General features: G+C 41.7%; 1 protein-coding gene across 1 annotated transcript in view; it reads left to right on the forward strand.

The window, feature by feature from the left end:
* LMBRD1 (LMBR1 domain containing 1) overlaps nt 1–16,128 on the forward strand; it is an 86,667-nt gene that overhangs the window by 42,176 nt on the left and 28,363 nt on the right. Inside the window, exons 8-9 of the mRNA XM_079780653.1 lie at nt 5,032–5,157; nt 7,006–7,158. Coding sequence (XP_079636779.1) covers nt 5,032–5,157; nt 7,006–7,158 — 279 coding nt within the window. The remainder of the gene's footprint in view (nt 1–5,031; nt 5,158–7,005; nt 7,159–16,128) is intronic.

The raw sequence follows: 16,128 nt of genomic DNA on the forward strand, positions 1-16,128 counted from the left end.
TTGTTTTCAGCTTAAAAAAGAGAGAGCGAACTCATGGACATATGGACATATACAACAATATGTTGATTGCGGGGGGTGGGATGGATGGAGATGGAAGAGGGCATAGAGGGGATAAATGGTGATGGAAAAAATAAAATAAAGAGAATCTTTTATTTTTTTTAAATAAAAAAGAAAGAAACCTCTGGGCACAGATATTTATGTAGATACTTTAATTTTCGGTGTCATCAAGTGGGGAAATGTTGAATAATGATATTTTTATAAAAATGTAATATGTGGACACTGAATTACCTATAAAAGCAGTGACTACTAAACTTCTTATATACATTTATCAGTTGAAAACTGAACATGTGCTCTAAGATATTTATGAATTTTATTTGTATTTGTATCTCTATAATGTTCACCTATATACATTTTATATGAAATGTAAAGTGATAAATTGAAGATTCAAAAATAGAAATAAGTAGAGCAGTGGTTCTCAATAATCTTTGAAGACAGTCCCTTTTAAAAGTCAAATTTCTCAGCCTTCCATGTGATATAGATGCACCTGTATTTTATGTACCACTATAAAAAAGGTCCCGCCCTAACCGGTTTGGCTCAGTGGATTGAGCGTCGGCCTGCGGACGTAAAATACCATATTTTCCGGCGTATAAGACGACTGGGCGTATAAGATTTTCCTGGGTTAAAAAGTTGTCTTATATGCCAGAAAATACGGTACAGGTTCGATTCCGGTCAAGGGCATATACCTTGGCAGCTGATTGATGATTCTCTCTCATTGATGTTTCTAATTCTCTATCCCTCTTCCTTTATCTCTATAAAAAAATCAATGAAATATATAAAAATAAATAAAAAAGGTCCCTGTATAGCTCAGTGATTGAGCATCAACCTATGAACAAGAGGTCTTGGTTCCAGTTCCCAGTCAGGGTGCATGTCCTGGTTGATGGCTCCATCCCCAGTAGGGGCAGTGCAGGAGGCAGCCGATCAATGATTCTTTCTCATCATTTATGTTTCTATCTATCTCTCCCTCTCCCTTCCTCTCTGAAATCAATAAAAAAAAATATATATATTTAAAATGTCCCTGCCCATGCTTTCATATTTAATGAGAGAAGTTTTTTAGGCTTTTGTAAATAATTTAAAATCATATCACTTTTCTGCATATAGAACAAGAAATATAAGTGAAATAAATTGGAAATGTATTCCTAAAACTTGACATTTGTAATATCAATCTTTTGAATCACTTTTTTGAATTGTTTATTCATGTCCATGATTTATTATACAAGATTGTCTTTTATGCTATCAAGAGAATTGATGATACAGCTTTTCTTAAGAGCTCCACTCTTGTCACTGGGATTTTCTCCAAAGCTGCTAGCATACTAGTAACTGTTGTATAAATTTAAGCTTTTTTCATTGTTGTTTTGCAGTTGTTTCTTATTTTGCCATGTGAAAGGCTATCTTTTTGCATTTACCTAACTAGCAAAATGGCTTCTACTTTGAGTATCTTTCTTTCTTAGGCCCATAAAATTCTTGACTGTTGTTATGCAAGAAATTATAGAATTATGATCATTGTTCTAGTTAATATTTGCTTCATTATTTGCTCCTTTGTTCATTTCCCCTTACACACTTAACTTTTTGTTCCAATATCAAATCATAGTACTATCTTAAATGACATTTAAAATGACAATAGTTGTACCAAGAACGCATGCTATTCAACCAATGAAGTAACTATATTGTAACCAGCTATGACCATATTTGTAAATAGCTGGTATGACAACTATGTATGACTTCTGCCTAGCCAATGATTATAAGATGCATCCAGATTTCACTGATGTGAGGAAATAGAGATGTCTTAGAATCAGTGAATATTTAGAAGGGAAATCTTATTGAGTATGTTAAATTGTTTCATTAGTCATTTTAGCAAACATGTACTTGAATAATAGGAGTTACAAGTATATGCAAGACATTTATTCAGCTTAACAGCAGTGCTTGGTGTTGATTCTTTGCAATAATCCAAGGCTCACAGGTTGGAAAACATCCTAGATAGAGCAGAGATATGCAGAGAAAAGGTGTTTTTCTACGCTAGACAGTGTAAGAAGGGATTATAAATATTTGTAGTTTGTATATAGTCCTTCAAAGTATTTTGGATTTTAAAATATAGATGGTGATTTATTTTTGGAAGTTGAAACAAATAAAATTGGAGGCAATTATGGATGACCTAAAAGCATTTTAAGTAATATAATCTCTTTAGCCTTGTTGATTTCCTAGTAATTCACTAGAGGGCAGTAGTAAGCAATAAAAGTTTTATTTCTGAACATGATAGTCTTTTCATACATTTTTCCCCCCAAATAAGTCTGAGGTTGAATTGAAAATATTGTTTAAAGATCTTAAAGTTGTGTTGATGAAATGTTTTGTATAATGCGTTATATAAAGTCTATCATAATCTAAATCTTATCGTTAAATTTCCAGGTAATTATTGAAACTTAAACATGCAATCCAAAAACAAGGTAAAAGCTAGGCAACCAAAACCATGACTATTTCTTTTACTTGCTCTCTTCAGACAATTAACCCTTTGCACTTGCTTGCTTTTTTCTCGATTCCTTTATTCTACTCGGGATTTAATTTTTTAAATACCCTATATTTTAAAAAGCGCGGCAGTAGAATAAAAAACTGGAGTTTCTTTTCATACAAACTTATTTATTTGGATTTTTTTATATTTCAAATTATTGATACATTCAAAGAGTAATTTTAATCTCGACATCCTAGTGCAAAAGGTTAAAAACTCATTAAAAGATGCTGTATTCTGATCCTATGTTACCACAAGGTATTTTCAAGGACATTTTTTTTTTTTTCCCTAAAATCTTTTACATTAAGCTATTTAGAAGTTCAGTTCAGCTTTCTAATAAATATATGAATTTCATGTAAGGAAACAAGTTCATATGAATAAAGAATTCTTTTAAAATGATTTTTGGTTAAATATCTCAAAGAAATTATTTTATCAACTTAATAAATGCTTGTTCTTGGAATAAAAGTAGGAGAAAAAAGAATTGAGACAATCAACACTCTTAGATGAAATTCTGACATGTAAAAATGTAGATGAAGAAAGTATATTTGCTCTAGAAAAGTAGCAGTAGGTCCCTGCATCACTCACTACCTGCCTTCCTCTCTCCTGTAGTGGCCCTAAAGATTCCTACCCAGAATCCTAGGAACTACTCCCAGAGTACTTTGAAAACTACCCTTATTAGTCCTTGAGGGTGTTAATTAGAGGAATGGTATAATCTGACTTGAGTGTTAGAGAAAGATCACATTGGATATGTTATAGAAGATGGGTTTGTAGAAAGTGAGACCAACAGACCAGTGTATAGAATTTAGATGACCTGCATTTGACAGTGGACTCTAAATAAGGGCCACTTAGCTTCTCAGACATGGGAAACAAAAGAAAAAATAAAGAAATGGGACTACATGAAACTAAAGAGTTTTTGCACAGTGAAGGAAACCATCAACAAAACAAAGACAACCTATTGAATGGAAGAACATATTCGCCAATACATCTGATAAGAGGTTAATAGCCAAAATATGTAAGGAACTCATATAACTTAACACCAAAAAAAAACCCCCTAGTAATCCCATTAAAAAATGGGCAGAGGACCTGAATAGACATTTATCCAAAGAGTACAAACAGTTGGCAAATAGACATATAAAAAATGCTCAGCATCACTAATCATCAGGGAAGTGAAAATTAAAACCACAATGAGATATCACCTCACCACTGTCAGAATGGCTATTATCAATAAATCAACAAACAAGTGTTGGCAGGGATGTGGAGGAAAGGGAACCCTTGTGTACTGTTGGTAGGATTATAAATTGGGTGCAGGCTTTATGGAAAACAGAATGGAGGTTCCTCAAAAAATTAAAAATAGAACTACCATATGAGCCAGCGATCCTAATTTTTGTTATGTATCCAAAGAATTTCAAAACACTAATTTGAAAAGAGACATTTGCACCCCTATGTTGATTGTACCATTATTTATGATAATGAAGATTTGGAAGCAACCTAAGTATCCATAAAGATATATATAGAATGGAATGTTAGCCATATAAGGTACAGCACAGGGAATATAATCAATAATATTTTTATAACTATATATGGTGTCAGAAGGGTACTAGCTATCAACTTGATCACTTTATAAGTTACATAAATGTTTAACCACTATGTTGTATACCTGAAACTAATATAATATTGTATGTCAACTACAATTGAAAAAATTTAAAAAATAAATACTTAAAAATACAAAAGATTAAAAAATAAGGGCCACATTGCGAATATTGACTAGAGCAACATATTTCTTGGGAAATAGTATTGAGTACTCAGGTAGTATATTTAGGGAACCAAATCCTTCCAACACAAAATAACATGCGAGAGGGTAAAAATAAGCCTAATTTGGAGTTGATTGGGAGGACAGGGAATTTACTTAAATTGGGTTTAATAAAATATTTTTGCCTTGACATCTGGTTGTAAAAAAGCAACATTGTACTGGCCTTGTGTTCAAATGATATGGATAATTGGTAATTATAATAAGAAAAGCATTACTAGACTGTCTTCTGGACGACCTTCTGGACAAAGTTGGGACTGTGAGGGAAGCCCGGGTCCCGGGTGCCTGCCAGAGGCCTGAAGGAAGCCCGGGTGCCAGTGGCCAGAGGGAAGCCGGAGCCGGTGGCCAGGGAAGGAAGGCCTACTCTTGAATGAATTTCGTGCATCAGGCCTCTAGTCATTGCATAATACCACATATATATCAGACTCTTAAATGTTGTGTTCATTTTTTTTAAATGGCATTTTTACCTGAAAATTGTGTCATATATAGGGTGTCCCCCCAAAAAAAATGTATACACACACTTTAAATAATTATAAAACCAGTGTTTACTAAAATGCATTTCATTTTCAAAATTGAGCTATCAGCTGTTAAAGTGTGTATACCTTTTTGGGGGATATCCTGTATTTAAAATAATATTACTAAATCACATTTTAATTTTGTTTTTTAGGCCTATGGCATGTCAGCATTACCTTTAAATCTTATAAAAGGCACTAGAAGTGCTGCTTATGAACGTTTAGAAAACACTGAAGACATTGAAGAAGTGGAACAACACATTCAATCAATTAAATCAAAAGTGAGTTGGTATCCTAATATATAAAAACCCAGGGTCCGTAATGTACAAAACAACCGAAGGCTCGACCGAACACCAGAAGTCAGTCTTGCAGTCAGTGCTGAGTTGCCGTGGCTGCAGAGATGTCCGACTGCCCACCGGGATCGAGCCTAAATGGGCAGTCAGACATCCCTCTCATAATCCAACACTACTGGCTCCCAACCACTCGCCTGCCTCCCTGCCTGCCTGCCTGATTGCCCCTAACCTCTTCTGCCTGCCAGCCTGATCACCCCCTAACCACTCCCCTGCCAGCCTGATCGGCGCCTAACTGCTCCCCTGCCGGCCCGATTGCCCCTAACTGCCCTCCCCTGCCAGCCTAGTCACCCCTAATTGCCCTACCCTGATGGCCAAAACGACCGGTGGGCAGTCGGACTGCCGAAGGGGCTGCAGATCAGGCCCGGAGAGGGGCCCCTAGAGAGAGGCAGGGTGTGATCCGCAGCCTCCATGACAGCAGTTGATCAGCCGTTGCCTCTCTTTCTCTCTGGGCTTCCCCCGCCTCTGTTTTTCTCCGGGCCTCTGTGGGCGCTGCTGATCAGCCCCGCCTCTCTGATCAGGCCCGGCAATAGGCCCAGAGATGCTCACTGGCATAGAAACCGACCAATCAGAACCAAATCCTGGTGAACTGTGAGGAGCCAATGGCTGCCTAGGAGGTGGAGCTTTTGACGCTGACTGGCATATAAACTGACCAATCAGAACCAAATTGGCCAGCAGGGAAGGGCAGTTGGGGGCGAGATCAGGCCTGCAGGGGAGAGCAGTTGGGGGCGAGATCAGGCCATCAGGGGAGGGCAGTTGAGGGGGACCAGGCCTACAGGGGATGGCATTAGGGGGCGACCGGGCCAGCAGGGGAGAGCAGTTAGGGGTGACCAGGCCTGCAGGGGAGGACAGTTAGGGGCGACCAGGCCATCAGGGTAGGGCAATTAGGGGTGACTAGGCTGGCAGGGGAGGGCAGTTAGGGGCAATCGGGCCAGCAGGGGAGCAGTTAGGCGCCAATCAGGCTGGCTGGGGAGTGGTTAGGGGGTGATCAGGCTGGCAGGCAGAAGAGGTTAGGGGCAATCAGGCAGGCAGGCAGGGAGGCAGGCGAGTGGTTGGGAGCCAGTAGTGTTGGATTATGAGAGGGATGTCCGACTGCCCATTTAGGCTCGATCCCGGTGGGCAGTTGGACATCCCTCGAGGGGTCCCAGATTGAATAGGGTACAGGCTGGGCTGAGGGACACACCCCCCCACCCCCGCCCGTGCACGAATTTTGTGCACTGGGCCTCTAGTTTTATAATTGGGAAGCATCAAATTACTTTGTCTTTGAGCTGCTTTCTGATGTGACTTAGACTTTGGCAAACATTTTTGATATTGAATTGTTTTGCAACGTATTCTTCAAAAACTATGCCTATATTTATTTTTACTTTATTTTTTAAAATATATTTTTATTGATTTCAGAGAGGAAGGGAGAGGGAGAGAGATATAGAAACATCAATTATGAGAGAGAATCACTGATAGGCTGCCTCCTGCAATGCCCCACACTGGGGATTGAGCCCACAATACTGATTGGGAATCAAATGGTGACCTCCTGGTTCATAGGTCAACACTCAATCACTGAGCCATGCCACTGTGACCACACATTCACATTTTGGTGCTGACCTTTGTACATATATGTGCACTGTCACATCAAAATTGTTTGTTATTTTTAATTTGTAAATTTGCCTAAGGAATCAAATCCAACCTAAAGAAGTTTCATTGCCTGATCTGCTAAATCTGATGGATTACTTTATTAAGACCTTAATGCTAAAAACTGTTTCATTTTTGTTCTGTTGTTTGCAGAGCAAAGATGGTCGACCTTTGCCAGCAAGGGATAAACGCACCTTAAAACAACTTGAAGAAAGGTTACGAACGCTTAGGAAAAGAGAGAGGCGCTTAGAATTCATTGAAAACAGCTGCTGGACAAAATTTTGTGGCGCTCTGCGGCCCCTGAAGGTAAATGGGTTTTTTAAAATTATGCTGTCACTCTTCTTCCAAGTTTATATTGTACCTGTCAGAGAGGTTGAGTTCTCCTTTAGAGGCAATACAGCATGGTGCTCAAGAGCATTTTGGAGTTAAAATAATCTGGGTTTTGACTCACAGCTCTTTCATTTGGGAGTTTGGGCAAGGTACGTAACTCTCTGAACTTCATTTACTCATGTGTAATGTAAGTGTTATCCTACCTAGTAAAAGAGTAATATGCAAATTGACCACACCTCTGCTACACCCACCAGCCACGCCCACCAGCCAATCAGGAGTGAATATGCAAATAAACCCAACCAAGATGGCTATGGCAGCAGAGAGCAGGAGGGAGGCTTGGGTTTCCCCTGCCCTTGCTGGCCATGGTCATGGTTGGAGCTGGGCATCGGAGCCAGGCAATCGGAGCCAGCTGGGGTCCCCTGCAGGCGATGGGAGCCAGCTGAGGTCCCCTGCAGGTGATCGGAGCCAGCTGGGGGTCCCTGCCCAGAGCCCGAGCCTTGGCCGGGGGGTGGTTGGAGCCAGGAGATCGGAGCCACCTGGGGTCCCTGAGGGCGATCGGAGCCAGCTGGGGTCCCCTGCGGGTGATCCGAGCTTGCTGGGGTCCCTGCCCAGATCCCGAGCCTCGGCCAGAGGCTTGAGGCTTTGGCTGCGGGAGTGGAGCCTGGCAATTGGAGCCAGCTGGGGTCTCCTGCGGGAGATCTGAGCGAGCTGGGGGTCCCTGACCAGGGCCCAAGCCTTGGCCAGAGGCTTGCGGCCTTGGCTGTGGGTGGAGCCAGTCGATTGAGCCAGCTGGAGGTCCCTGCGGGCAATCGGAGCCAGCTGGGGGTCCCTGCCCAGGGCCTGAGCCTCAAACAGAGGCTTGTGGCCTTGGCTGGGGGTGGAGCCGGGCGATCGGAGCAAGGTGGGGGTCCCTGCCCAGGGCCCACGCCTCGGCCAGAGGCTTGCAGCCTTGGCTGTGGGTAGAGCCGGGTGATTGCGCCAGCTGGGGGTCCTTGCAGGAGATCAGAGTCAGCTGGGAGTCCCTGCCCAGGGCCCAAGCCTCGGCCAGAGGCTTGCAGCCTTGGCCGCTGGGGCAGAGCCTGGCCATCAGAGCCAGCTGGGGTCCCCTGCGGGCGATCAGAGCGAGTTGGGGTTCCCTGTCCAGAGCCCAAGCCTCAGCCAGAGGCTTGCAGCCTTGGCTGTGGGTGGAGCTAGGCGATTGAGCCAGCTGGGGGTCCCTGTGTGTGATGGGAGTGAGCTGGGGGTCCCTGCCCAGGGCCCGAGCCTCAAACAGAGGCTTGAGGCGTTGGCCGGGAGTGGACCCGGGCGATTGGAGCCAGCTGGGGTCCACTGCGGGTGATTGGAGCCAGCTGGGGGTCCATGCCCAGGGCCAGAGCCTTGGCCAGAGGCTTTCAGTCTTGGCTGGGGGCGGAGCCTGGAGATCCAGCCAGCTGGGGGTCCCCTGCCAAGGGCTGGAGGCTTTAGGCCTTGGCAGGGGCGGAGCTGGAGATTGGAGGAGATAGGTGTGAACTACAGAGGAAATACCTTTTCTGACCACTCATTGGCTAAGCTCCCCGTATGCCACTGGTAATATTCTTAGTAACTTGGGTATAAGAATCCAAAAAGGTGATCTAGGGTTTTTCCACCACACTCCTGGGGAAAAAATGAAGGTCCACTGCTGGAGGGCTAAGAAATGTCATAACCTGCCCTAGGCGGTTTGGCTCAGTGGATAATGCCTAGGTTTGCCAACCGCAGGGTCCAGGTTAGATTCTGATCAAGGTCATGTACTTAAGTTGCAGGCTCCTCCCTGGCTGGGGCCCAGGTCAGGGCTCATGCAGGAGGCAACCAATCAAAGTATTCCTCTCACTTTGATGTTTCTCTCTGTCTTTCCCTTTCTCTTCCACATTCTCTAAAAGTCAATAAAAACATATACTCAGGTGAGGATAAAAAAAAAAAAGAAAGAAAGAAATGTCATATCCTATGAAAATAGATACATCTTGAAAATGCCTAAAGAAAGTTGTCATTTTTTCTTGGTGAAGGGACTGGAGTCCGTGTTGATGAAAACACCTTGGTAGCTGCGGTGAATGGCAGTGGCTCCAGTAGCGGGGTGATGGGGGTGGTGCCTTTCCCTGATCAGCCCGGTTGTCTACCACAAAGGGAGGCCAGACTGCAGCTTAGGCGTCAGTAGGACATCCCCTGAGGGCTCCCAGTATGTGAGAGGGGGCAGGCTGGGCTGAGGAGACAGCCCCCCCCCCCCCCCAGTGCACAAATTTCGTGCATCGGGCCCATAGTATCAACATAGTTGTTGGGAAATCTAAGTTAAAATATAGATAAATAATGTAATTTGCTGCTAGCATATTTTGTTAAGTTGTACTTTTCTATAAATAAGAGATCTGGGAATCATAATAAAGTTTAGGAGCCCTAACTGAAAAGTAATAGAATTTTTTTTTATCATTAGATGATATGTGGCGAAAACTATGTAAAAAGGTATTGAGGCCCTGGCTGGGTAGCCCAGTTGATTAGAGCATCATCCTGATATGCCAAGGTTGGGTGTTCAATCCCTTATCAGGGCACATACAAGAGACAACCAATGAAATGCATACAAATATGTAGAACAACAAATCAGTGTTTCTCCCTTTATCTTTCTAAAATAAAAATAAAGCTATGATTATTTTAAATAAATAAATTGAATTAAGGTCATCATAATATGACCCTGAGTCTAAAAAGTAACTAGAACTGCTGGCCACAAATTTCTATATGTGCCCATTCTGTATTTGGCATTTCAAACACCAGGGCTTTATATACCATAAGTATACAATGCCAGTTGTAATTCAGAAAGTGCAGTGCATGGATTGGTTTGAGTAAAGTTGGGCAAAACGAAGCTAGAAAATGGTTCTTGGCTAATTTTTTTAAAAGGTGTTTTATAGAACCCCCTCAGAGATCAGTCAGATTGAGTTCTAATGCTGCTTTGTCTTCCTGTTATAATTAAAAAGGAAGTGAGATAATGCAGTCAGTGACTGCTCACTCCAAAAAACTCCTCTTTTAAAGAGTTTCTCAACAATTACCATATTACAGCATGGAGGAACCTGAAGTATAGTATGCTAAGAGAAATAAGCCACTCAGAGAAAAGACAAGTATCACACAATCTCACTTATACGTGGAATCTAATGAACAAAATAAATTGATGAACAAAAAAGATCCAGAGATATTGAAGCATGCAACAGATTGAGGTATTTCAGAGGGAAGCTGGAAGAGAGAGGGGAGGAAGAGATTAACAATGAATTTATCTGCATAGCCATGGACAGACAATAGTGGTAGTGGTGGAGGGCCTGGGGAGGGGACTGGAACAGGGTGGAGGGAATCAGTGGGAGGATGGGGGAAGGAAAGGGACATCTGTAATACTTTCAACAATAAAGATAAATTTAAAAAAAATCAGTCCTATGTCTCATTAATTTAACCTTCTGTTAGAATACATTTTTGTTTTTTTTTAATTCACCCTAATCCTTTTTTCCAAAGAGATTTGTCTTTATGGTACCAAAGGTATGATGAAGCCTTCCCCAACCTTATCTTAATTTTAAATTGTAGCTTCTTATAAATATTTATAACCAATTTGCAACATTAACTGCCTTGTTTTAAACATGCTGTATGTTCCATTTCACTGAACATACGCTTAAAGGGATTGATTTTACCAAATATAGGTTGTATATATAGAACATCTACATTACCCAAAAAGCTACTTTGTCTCCCCCTGCTTCCTTGAGCACAGACCCCAGACAACTACTAATGCACTTCTGTCTCTGTACTTTAGTTTTATGTGTTCTATAATTTTGTATAAATGAAATAAAAATATATAATCTTTTAACAGTTTATTGGGGAGTGTATAGTTTTTTGTCTGGCTTCTTGGGCTCAGCACAATGTTTTTGAGATTCATCCATCTTGTTGCATTTTTTTTAAGTGGTTCTGTTTTGTTGGTGATTAGCATTCCAGTGCATATCTATGTCACAATTTGTTTATCCACTTATCTATTAGTGGATTTCAGTTGTTTCCACTTTGAGACTATTATGAATAATGCTTATGTAAACATTTGTGCATAAACCTTTGTGTAGACATGTGTTTTCATTTAATTCATTTTTTTTCTTGGGTAAATACCTGAGTAGAATTGCTGGGTCTAATGTTCAATATATGTTTAAGTTTGTAAGATATGGCCAAAATATTTTCTAAAGTGGTTGTACCATTTTGCATTCCTATAGCAATATAAGATTGTTGATTTCTTCATATTCTTGTCACCTGTTTGCAATAGTTTTCCTACTAGGTATGTAATAGTAATTTGCATTTCTCTGATGATTAATGATATTGAACATCATCTTGTTTTCTTATTGGCTGTTTACTTATATGTCTTCTCTAAAATGCTTGTTTGGCCATTTTAAAAATTAGGTTTTTGTTTTATGAGTGAACTAGAAGCCTGTTGCATGAAGTTTCGTGCAATAGACTTTTCCTTCACCTGGCTGCCGGCACCAGTTTTCCGCCAGCAGCAGTTTTCCTCTGGCCACCCGCTGATCAGAGCACCTCCAGCCAGCACGATCCGCTACCCAGAGAGGAACGCCGATCTGGAGGCGCTCTGATCGGCGGGTGGCCAGAGGAAAACTGCTGCTGGCGGAAAACTGGTGCTGGCAGCCACGCAATCGGCCACCCTGAGTTCCGCCACCAGCGTCTTCCGTCGGCCCCATGGGTCCTTCCGCAGTGCCGGCCGTTTAGCGCCAGCCAATCGACCACCCTGAGTCCCGCCCCCCGCGCCTCCAGCTGGCCCAATCGTGGGCGTAGCAGAGTGATGCAATTTGCATATTACCTTTTTATTAAGTAGGATTATAAAAATTCTTATGTATTCTGGATTAAGTACTTTGTCTCCTAGTTTATGGCTTTTTTTGTTTTGTTTTCTTAACACTATCATTCAAAGAGATGTTTTTAAAGCCTTTACAGAAAACATTTTCTCCTATGTTTTCTTCTAGAAATTTTATAGCTGTAGCTCTTGTATTTAGGTTTGTGGCCCATCTAAAATTAATTTTATGGGATGGTATAACCTACGGGTCAAGGCTTATTTCATTTTCCATAAGGACATTACTATTTTTTTTCTCAAGACTATTCTTTGTACTTTGAATTTCCTTGGCAATTTTGTCAGATCAATTGATTATATATATGTGTGAGGGTCTGTTTTGGACTCTGTCTTTGGCTTTATTGATTTATATGTCCTTATGCTAAAACTTTATTACTGGAGCATTCAAATCAATCATGAAATCAAGAAGGGCAAGTTCATCAGTTTTGTTTTCCTTTTTCAGAATTGTTTTAGCTGTGCATAACCTTTGCATTTCCATATACATTTTAGAATCAACTCATAATTTCACAAAATACCCATGAGAATTTTTATTGGTATTACTTTGAATCAATAGGTAAACTTGGAGATAATTGATATCTTAATATTGAATCTTCCAATTCATGAATATATCTTTTCATTTATTTATGTTATCTTAAATTTCTCTTAGCAGTCATTTGTAGTATTAAGTGACTAGGCCTTGCAAATATTTTGCTAGATCTATCTATAAGTATGTCTTTATTTATATTTTTACAAATGATTTTGTTTAATTTTAATTCTCAATTATTTGTTGCTATTATGTAGAGGTTTGCTTTTATACATTGTACTTGTATCATGCAGCCTGGCTTAATTATTAGTTTCTAGTAGTTTTATAGATTCCTAAGGGATTTTTAAGTACATGATCAGATAAGCTGCTAAAAGATAGTTTTAATTTTTTCTTTCAAATATAGGATTTTCAGTTGCTTTTTTTCTCCTACTGCACTAGCTGAAACCTCCAATACAGTTTATTATTTATTCCTTTTGCTGTATAAATGTGTCATTCCTGAGTACTAATCTAAATTCTTACCTATCTTTCCATTATCTAGTTCTAATTTAGGAATAATTAGTAATAGGCATTCCTGAAGGGACTATCTGGGGATACAAAATTACTGTTATGTATTTGAAGGGTTAACATGAATACCAAGAGATCAACACTGCTTTTTTTTTTTTGATCAAATGAAATATGAAAATAAGTTATTATTCATTACAACTGTGTTTGTCCACAGTTGATACAATTCAGAAATAGGAAGCCACATGCTATTAGTGCTTTTCTTTTTCTTTTTTAATCTTTATTGTTGAAAGTGTTACATATGTCCCCTTTCCCCCCCATTGACCTCATAGACACACACACCCCCTCCCGAGGCTTTCACCACCCTATTGTCTGTGTCCATGGGTTATGCATATATGCATACAAGGTCTTTGGTTGATCTCTTCCCACCCACCCACCCTCCCCCACGTTCCCTCCTAAATTCCACACTCTGTTCCATGCTTTCATGTCTCTGGATCCACTCTGTTCATCAGTTTATTTTGTTACTTAGTTTCCACACACGAGTGAGATCATGTGATACTGTCTTTCTCTGACTGACTTACTTCATATCAATGCTTTTAAACATTAGCATCCAAGTAGTCCTAGTGGAAGAAGGTAGAAATAGGTGCATTCATCCCTTTTCAGTGCTCCATATATGCTGAAGATGATTTAAGACTGGTGAGAGCCCTAGCTGTTTTTGGCTCAGTGGATAGAGTGTCAGCCTGTGGACTGAAGAGTCCCAGGTTCGATTCCAGTCAAGGGCACATGCCTGGGTTGTGGGCTTAATCCCCAGTTGGGGGCGTGCAGGAGGCAGCTGACCAATGATTCTCTCCCATCATTGATGTTTCTCTCTCTTTCTCTCTCTCTCCCCCCGCTCCTCAAAATTTTGTAGTAGTAATGCCTTTTACTCTGTGCTGTAATCCATATTTGTTTTATTATAAGGTGTATTAAATTTGAAAATGCAAAGGTTGAGTTATATAATTTTTTTTTTCATAATAGTAGATCTCCATTGCCCATTGATCTTGTTATTTCACATGGCCATGTACTCCTTAGGATGTGCACATCTCATTTCAGAAGCACGGGAATTCAGTGCATAGACTTATATTCTTAATGGAGTTATATTCTCAATTTTATTTTCATTATGGGAATTAAGTGAAGTAATGTATGCTCTTCATTGCCTTTTGATATAAACAGCTCAGAAAATTGCAGCTGCTATTGTTATAATTCTAAAGTTGGGATTTTTCAACTCCTTAAAAATACTGTCATGTAACTCAAGGGAGAAAATTAGTTTTGTGTTGAAGACATAAAAATAGGCATCTAATTAGAATAAGTTAATGGCTCCTTAAAGCAGCATCCTATCTAATAAAAGAGTAATATGCAAATTGACCATCACTCCAACACAATATGGCTGCCCCATGTGGTCAAAGATGGCCACCCCCATGTGGACACAAGATGGCTGCCACAAGATGGCCAGCAGCGGAGGGCAGTTGAAGGGGGACCCAGGCCTGCAGGGGAGGGCAGTTGGGGGGGGGTACCCAGGCCTGCAGGGGAGGGAGGTTGCGGGGGACCAGGTCAGCAGGGGAGGGCAGTTGGGGGGGACCAGGCCTACAGAGGAGGGCAGTTGGGGGGGACCAGGCCTGTAGGGGAGGACAGTTAGGGGTGACCAGGCTGGCAGGGGAGGGCAGTTAGGGGCAATCGGGCTGGCAAGGGAGCAGTTAGGCGTCGATCAGGCTGGCAGGGGAGTGGTTAGGGTGTGATCTGACTGGCAGGCAGAAGCAGTTAGGGGCAATCAGGCAGAGAGGCAGGCGAGCGGTTGGGAGACAGCAGTCCTGGATTGTGAGAGGGATGTCTGACTGCCCGTTTAGGCCCGACCCTACCAGGATTGGGCCTATACGGGCAGTCGGACATCCCTCGAGGGGTCCCAGATTTGAGAGGGTGCAGGCTGGGCTGAGGGACAACCCCTCCCCCCTGTGCATGAATTTTGTGCACCGGACCTCTAATTTATATATACTACTAAATATGTTTCTAAGCATACAGTCTAAAATGTTCATTAAATATTTTATTAAACTTTCCTCTTACAGGAGGGCATAGTTTGAGCTTGTGCAACTAATTGGCCTTGGTAACCTATGGATTCAATAGGTTTTAAATGTAATTTGAGATTTTACTATATATACACCTCTTATTTTACACACATACACACACACACACACACACACACACACACACACACACTCCTCTTGTATTTGTATAGAAAGTTACAAATTCATGTCCATAATTGTATCACATATATTTTTTTCAGACTTTTATAGTGTGGTAAAATATACATAATATAAAATGTATCATTTTAACCCTTTGTAGTTTACATCCAGTGGCATTAAGTATATTCACAATATTGTGCAATATACTTATTCATTTCATTCACTATTCATTTCCTGAACTTTTATAGACAAAAAACACTGTACCCATTAAATAACAACTCCCTGTACCCAGCCACATATCCCATAATGACCTCTCTTCTGTTTTCTGTCTCTCTGAACTTGCCTATTCCAGGAATGTTAGATAACAGACTAGCGTTCCCGTTGCAGGAAAAATCCTGCAGTAGGGTTTCCTGCTGCACTCTACCCCACCCTGCCTGCTCTCCTCCCTTGTCCCCCGCCCCGCGATCTCCGCCAGCCCCCCTGCTTTTCTAACTTCTCCGCCAGCCCACTCTCCTTCTGTCTTCCCTGGCCCCGCCTCCGCTCCTCCCTTCTGCCCCGGCCTGCCTTCTTTGACAGCCCGCCTGCTTTTCCCTTCTCCCCTGGCCCCGCCTCCGCTCCTCCCTTCTACCCTAGCCCCGCCTCCACTCCTCCCTTCTCCCCCGGCCCCGCCCCTTCTCCCCCAGCCCCACCTGCTCAACTTCCTTCTCCCCCGGCCCCGCCTCCGCTCCTCCCTTCTCCTCCCCCCAGCTTGCTTGCTTCTCTGCAGCTTTGCTCCCTTCTGCAGCTCTTGGCTTCTTTCTACGCTGTCGTGATATGCAAATTAGCCGCCATCTTTG

This window comes from Cnephaeus nilssonii, assembly GCF_951640355.1.
Source record: "Cnephaeus nilssonii genome assembly, chromosome: 9".
In the NCBI taxonomy this organism is placed as follows: domain Eukaryota; kingdom Metazoa; phylum Chordata; class Mammalia; order Chiroptera; family Vespertilionidae; genus Cnephaeus; species Cnephaeus nilssonii.